Here is a 7,390-nt window from a genome sequence, read left to right on the forward strand (position 1 = left end):
AAAAAAAAAAAAAAAAAAAAAAAAAGAAAAGCCAAAACCATATACACTGGTGAAGTTCAGCAATGGAAACTTAATCCTAGCAGAAACAGTAGTAAGTTCTGTTGCAGGTGCTTGATGCAAACTGGTCGTGCGTTCTCCTTTTTCAGGGAATGGTTCCATTTCTCTACTTGTAACTTCCAAGTTCTTCCTGTAGCTTTGGGGAGGGTGGAGGTGTTTGTTTTTAATTTGCTGAGTGAAATGTTATGGGAAGCATTGCTTTAATCAAGTGACTTTCTTCACTTTTTTTCAATTTAGATTCATAAAAGTCTTGGGTTTTTTTACTTTTATTTTATTTTTGGTGGTTGTTTTTTCCATCCCATTATAGGACTGGAAAACCCAGCTCTCTTTGCAGCACACTCGCAGGCCAATACTTTACACTGTGTTTACAGCAGTGCAAAGAATGTGTCAACCAGGCATTCTTTCCATCTGATGGGAATTTTGGAAGCACCCTGTCTTGCTCGTTATCTTCCCTTTTTGGGTACCTGAATCTTGTATGCCCTTGGATTTCATCGGTCTGTGTTTTTTATTTAAGCAGTAGAAGCTGATGCCTTTAGGTGGCTGCGCTGGCTCCAGCAATCTCCGTTAAGCCCTAGCAGGAGTCACTGCATTGCTAGTAACAAAGACAAAAATTGCCTTATGGTTGAACTCAGCCTCTCCTTGCTAAAAGTTCTCTGTTTCTCTGCTCCTGGGGGATTTCCCTCATGTGCTGAACAGTGCCAGGGAACCTCTGGGACTTGCCTTACCCAGTCACTTTATGTACACAGCCATCAGAGTTAACAGTCTTAACTGGATGTGGGCAGGTGCAAAATGGTCTGTGTGGGGGGAGTGTATTATCTGTGTTAGCTTTTGCTCAGCTTTGAATACAGCAACTTTATTTTTGGAGTTTGATCTAAGAAAGAAGGGTACAGCATAACCTCCACTGAATATGCAGCCCTAACAGTGTTTAAATAAAAAAAAATATTGATGGAATAACTACTTTAATGTGCACTTCATTGAGAAATGGGAAGTATAATCTTTAAATCTTTTTTTAAATTATGTTTTTAATAGCAGCCTTGCTGTGTAAGAGGGTTCGGTTATAAAGGTTCAGTTTGATGGTAGAATGAACAGGGCAAAGGCAGATGATCGTAAACAAAGCGACGAACTTTGCTGCTCCTTGTCAGTGTTTTATCTAGCTTGCTGTCCAGTAGGTCTCTCCCAAATAAGAAACTGCTTTTTTCCCCAGAGGGCTTTCCCTTCACTGCCATCATGCAATGATTTTTTTTCTTTTTTTTGGCTTTGAAATATAAGATTCTTCCCATGGAAATGAATTCTGCATCACAAGTTCAGAAGAGGAGCAAAAGCAGGCTGATGAACAATGGGCTCTGAGGCTAAATGCCCTGTTTAATCGTACACAGGTGCTTTAACTCTCAAAGTGCTAACAGAAGCTGTGAGTTTGTGAAAAGTTAATAGACTTATGTGTGTTTGGATGACAGAGGAGAGCCACCTGTAGAGATTAGTCCAGATTTCAGTGTCCTTTGCTCAAGGTAATGGCTGTGCTGGGGATAACTGGACTTTTTCCAGGGAGCTTCTCTTACCTTCAAGATAAATTTTATTAAGTTTCCTCTGTATCCTGAGGTGTTGGTGATACTATATTATAAAAATACTTTGGGGGATCTCCTGGCCCAGCTATCAAAAAGGTGGGTATAACTACCTGTTGGCCTTTTTGACACATGCTGTAAAATTGGCTATGTGGCCATGAAAACTGATAATCCTTTTTTTTTTTTTTCTCCTGCTGCCCAGACACTTTGCTCACACTTAACCGAGTTTAGAATTCCATAGTACATACTTAATTGCTTACATACTCCTGTTTGAAACAAAGTTCATACCTTAGTGCAAATATTTCTAATGCTGACTTGGAGTGAAGGTAGGATGTCTTTCTTGCCTGTGGGATGAGAGAAGTGTAAGCATTGTTGAGGTAGCCCCAAAGCTGGAGTGGTTTCCAGTGTGGTAGATCCCTTACCAGTGGCTTAACGTGAAAGTTCTGGTGCACCCTGTTCATGATGTCTTTGTAGGAAAGAGATGCACAGCTTGTACTATGATGGAGCTCTTACTGACTTCTACTCTGTTCTTTTAGGTGTTTTTTTCCTGCACGTGCAGTGCTGCTGTTGATGGGACCCTAAGGAAAAAGGCTGAAAAATTCAAGGCTCACCTAACGAAGAAATTTAAATGGGACTTTGAAGCAGAACCTGATGACTGTGCTCCTGTAGTGGTAGAACTACCTGGGGGTGTACAGGCAGACTAAACAAAATGCTCACTTAGAAACAAACAGTTTTTTAAAATAACTCGTCATGTCTTCTCCAACTTTGCCAGCTTGCTAAAGTCTGAGGCTGACTCCTCTTTGTCCTGTAGAAACAGATGTGGAAAACCCAGGAGGATTCCTAATTTTGTGAGACCACAACTGTTGGAGGAGCTTTGTCACATGGCTGTTTTGGACAGTTGCAGCATCTCATTCTGAACAGAGCTGACCTCTAGCTCCCTGGTCCCTTCCATCATCCTGGGCTAGGGGTGAAACCCTGTTTGGAGAGCATCTGTGGTTTACACTTGCAGCCTTTGCTGCTCCAATTTTATGCCTTCTGAGCGAGGAGTGAAAGCCCATATGACTGGTCACTGCAGCTTTTGACAGCCCGACCCCAAGCTGTGAACTGAAAAGCTCTGCTCTTCCTAGGCTTGCATTACAGGAATGTCACCACAGCTAGTTTGGAACTGTTTTGGATGCTTATGCTGCTTACTGTGACTTATTGCAATGATCTGTTGTGGAGGAGGACCCAAAGCTGCAGCAAAATTCCTCCCATTTCATACCCCTAATACTGAGGTATCTTATTGCTCCCTTTTATTAAAGCCTTTTGTATTTACTGCTGACATTCTGATAGCCTCGTGTAAAAGAAAGGTAAGAGTTTGGTAACCAGAAATAGAGTTATTGGACAGTAGTCATCCAGGTCTTGAAGAAGAGAGCCAACATGAGATAAAAGGTCAGACTTCCACATGAACTGGATCCTCTGTTTTGTTATAATTGGAAATCTTACATATTTTCACTTGTGACAGTCTCTTCTTCTCCCCATTTCCCACAGGTAGGCTGTAAGAAAACTTGTGGTGGTCATTCAGAGCTGCACAGGGACTTAGTCCTACCACTCACTTGTTACTTTCTTTGCTGTTAGACTCCTTCAGGAATTTGTCCGTATGCATGTCTAACAAGACAGTGCTATTTGTTAGTCTTTTATAGTTCAAAATAAATCTCAAGAGTCTTGCCTACAAAAAACATCTGCACAAATGTTTTTTTAGTTATGTAGCCAAAGCTTATGGTACAGTGGTGCTACCCTTTCTTATTGAGATGTCCAGTGGCCCCAGAAGTAGGATCACACTGGTATTTGTGGCATCCAAGGACAACTCCTAGTAAAACGGTACATGGCAGAAAGCACAGCAGGTTCTGGGAAGAAGGTATGTGATAAGGTGTTTCCAGGTAATCAGGAACTTACCACAGGAAGCCTTTGTCTACTGCTGGATGCCATTTCCGCCCTTTCTTCAAGGACTCTGTACTCCATTGTACTGCTGTCTTGGTTCGTCCATTTTAAATGGCCTCTGTATTGACCACACACCCTTAGGGGAGGTTACTCTTGATTTGGCAAGTGTTATGTTCTTAAATCATTCTTTCCATGCTTGTCCTTAACACCCTTGAGATCTTTTGTGCAGTAGTTTGACTGTTCTCTCCTCTTGTGTTTTTGCTCTTTGTTGGTATCCACAGGCAGTGCTGTCTTTCCAGTTGCCAGTTGGACAAGTAATTTGTAACGAATGGTCCAAGCTTTGAGGAAAGGTGCCTTTTCGGTTTGTTGGCTCTTAGCACCAACCTGATGGCTGGTTCTGTTGCTTCAGAGCAGAACATCAATCAGTGATGTAAGTAGTAAGTAGTGAAGGTAGCTCAGAGCCCAGGGACCTGCCTTTCTGCAAGGGAGGGAGGAACAGCGCTCTGTGGTTGCAGTCCGGGCTGGCCAGGCAGCGTCAGTGCTTTGCAGGCTGTCCTGGCAGTGCTTCTACATGTTTGATGGTAGGTCATTTGAGTGTGTCTTTGTTAAATCTCAAAAACAGTAACTGAAAATTAACTTCCAAAGTGTGTTATAGTCAGGTTCCCATGATGAACTACCATTTTAGCAACTCAGAAAAGAGAATATAATATACTTCCACTGTGCTTTTTTAATTCTTTGCAAGGTAGTAATAAGGAGAGGTAATAAATCTCTTATTAGACCCACAAAATAGGGCTTTGGGAACAGTCCCTTTGCTGGACATGAAACAGAAGCAGTGAACTTTGAGCTAAATACAGGTTGAGGTGTTCAGAATTCATTATATTGAACACTTTGATGGCACATGAAGCAACATATGTTGGACGTTTGCAAGGGGGGGGTGTTGTAAATTTGGGAGGGAAAGAGTGCTGTTCCTGTTGAAGTCAGCAGGAAGGAGGGGATAAAAGGAAAGTGGTAACATGTGATAGAAGGAATATTTTCTTGCCCATATATAGCATTAGGCCAGCCATGGCTATGATAACACTAATGCTTTTTCCAGCTAAGACGAGTATGATCTGAAAGCAAAAGAGAGACTCTGTGTGTATAAATACACATTACTGCAAGCTAATGAAGTGTAATATGTGATGTGTTTGCAACAGTGATTCAGCAATGAATTAGGGTCAGGACAAGCAGCTTTGGGCGTGTTGTGAAGTGGCACTGAAGCATGAGGTACATTGGCCTCCTGCTTATGTGGAGAGTTGTCCGGCTGCCAGAGTTGTGCAAGTGAGGCAAATTGGCATCGTTCCTGTCCTGTGACATGTGCTTTCACTGCAAATTGTGTTGGAGCATGGGCCCTGCTTAGACTTAGGTGAGGCTTATCAGTTATGAATCAGCAGTGGCACAAGCTGACCACTGGACAGCCCCAAAGATGCACTGCACACTGCATTTACAATGCCAGGCCCAGTGTGAGTGTATTCAACCCTGAGAGCTGCTAGTCCATCTTTTTTTTTTTTTTTTACTTCTCCCATAGGTTCAATAACATCAGCCAAACCAGAGTTTTGAGACATACTTAGCCTGTGTGGGGCCTCTGTGTTGTCCTACACCACACTGAAGAGAGTTGCTTCTTGTTTCATCAACCCTGCAAATTCAGAGATATGGAACATGCCACCTGAGGCTGTAGAAACCTGCCTTCCCGTCCCAGTATCATACACCCTTTTTTTATTGAGAAGAGAAATGGCACATCTTGCTCTGCCAGTTCACGTGACATTCTTTGTGATTCCCACCATCTCCTCCCCAGCTGCAAAAAAAGTAGACAGACCACTTCTGTCTCTTTTCAGGTGGATTGCTGCCGATGAATTCATTATGTCACTGATGAACATCCACAGTGTAGTTTGCAGTTCAAATCGGTTTTGTGTGGCAGCTGTCTCAGCAGTGCTTTAACTCCTGTGACAGCAGTGCTTGTAGACTGTGACCCACGCTAGGTTCGTATAGTGTTAGATGTTACCCAGACGTGTAGAGGTGTTTTTGTCTCACAGCTCTTGTCCTCTAAATGCAAACTAAAGATGAAAGAGAGCAGGTGGGGAAGCTTTAGAAAGTGATCAGTGATTCTCTGTGGCTTGTTAGTGCTGTGGTTTTAAATCTGAAATGAGCTCAGGGTTAATCTTTTGAAAGAGCAACTCTTCCTTGGTGCTTTCACTTTCACTGCTTCATGGTAAGTTGAATTTTTCATTACTTGCTCAGTGTTTTCTTGTGGTAACCCTAGCCTTTCTGTGTGTGTCTTGTTTCAGTTCAAGTCTTTTCCTATTTTTATTAGGCTTTTCTAGTGTTTGTTACTATAGTACCCTTATTTTTTTAGTCCAGAAATAACAAATCATAGATATCAATTTGGCATTTGTGCCTCTAACAGAAGTGAGAGATTTTTCGGGGTCTCTTAGACACACACTACCTTTATTTGGAACAGCATTTATTTCTGCTACTACTTTGACAGCTGGACATAGACTGTGCCAGCTGCTGCAGATAGAGGGGCTGACACAGCTTCTGGAATATGGAGGAAGATGAAACGGAACATCCTGATTCCTTTCTCTGAAAAAGGAAATCATCTTCCCCGATAGTGCTGTTCATTGTTGAAGGAAGATACGACGGTGGCTTATTCTACAGCCCTGTTACTATAAAAGGGCTGTGCTGTGAATGGTCATTCCTTCCCAATGTGGTCAGCTATTTCATAGCTATTTCTGATCCTCCTCCGAGAATGTGTACCTTCTGTCCCACTGCAGTCTGCTGGGCAGACCAGGTCTGGGATTTGGCAGTGCAGGGCCTGTCCCAGGGAGGCAAGTGTACAAACCACAGAGTGGAGGTGGAGCATGGGTGTAGGATGCTCTGTAAAGCATGGGCTGTGCTGGAGCCTGTAATTAATGCACAGGAGGCACTGACTCTGCAGGGGCCTCATTAAGAGAGCATAAATGAGCTGCAAGGCAGCCTTAATACAAATAAACTCCAAATGGGTTAATCAATAGGAGGAAAAATCCATATACACAGACTGTCAGAGCCACTGCTTTGGGTGTGTTGGTCCAACTCGCTGCCTCAGTGGTCCGTTCCAGAGGGCTTTGTGTTTGCATGAGGAAGAAGCTGGTGTCAGGGCACAGCAGAAATGGGTTGTGCAGCTGCAGCCTGGCCAGTGAGGTGGCAGCTCTGCACCTTGCTCACGTCCAGCAGAGCTCAGCTTGTGCTCCAGCAGCGCTTCTCCGCCTCGGCTTGAGGGACTCCACAGATCTGAGACAAAATGGCTGTGCTCATCCCGGCGTGGTTGCCAGGCGAGGCAGCCCCTGCCAGGTCTCAACCTCGGGCAGGCAAGGAGTGAGAGGGAGGAGATGATGAGAGGGTTAACTTTTCATCTCAGGCAGCCATCGGGTGGGCTGTGTCAGTGGCCTGACTGGCAGGAGGTGACTCCACTGTCCTGCAGAGGATCAAATGGGATAGTGAGGTGAAGTCCAGAGGTTTCCCAGACTTCAGCTCCCTGAAGCCATAGCTCTTGATTTTCCCCTTCTGCGAGGGAGTTTGCAGCACAGTGACTCTTACAGATGCCATGTAAGGCTGACCTGGTAATGCCCCTGCAGCGTCCCCTTCCAATTTACTTATTGTCCCTCTGCCTGTAAAATTATGTCTCTTCCCACCATAGTCATTAAATAATTCAGGAAATCAACTGAAATAAAGGAAGAGTGTTGAAAAATGCAGCATTGATCAGGGAGATGGAGATGGCAGATGGGGAGCAGAAGGGATGGCCACTGGAGCTGCTCAAAGCCCCTGGGTTGGGCTGGAGTACC

General features: G+C 43.9%; 1 protein-coding gene across 1 annotated transcript in view; it reads left to right on the forward strand.

Moving 5' to 3' along the window:
* AAR2 (AAR2 splicing factor homolog) overlaps nt 1-3,329 on the forward strand; it is a gene marked incomplete at its 5' end in the record, with an annotated part of 6,037 nt that extends 2,708 nt beyond the window's left edge. The window contains one exon of the mRNA XM_026867207.1: nt 2,153-3,329. Coding sequence (XP_026723008.1) covers nt 2,153-2,320 — 168 coding nt within the window. The remainder of the gene's footprint in view (nt 1-2,152) is intronic.
* Nucleotides 3,330-7,390: the final 4,061 nt, after the last annotated feature.

This window comes from Athene cunicularia, unplaced genomic scaffold (assembly GCF_003259725.1).
Source record: "Athene cunicularia isolate RWA unplaced genomic scaffold, athCun1 SCF_2, whole genome shotgun sequence".
NCBI lineage: Eukaryota > Metazoa > Chordata > Aves > Strigiformes > Strigidae > Athene > Athene cunicularia.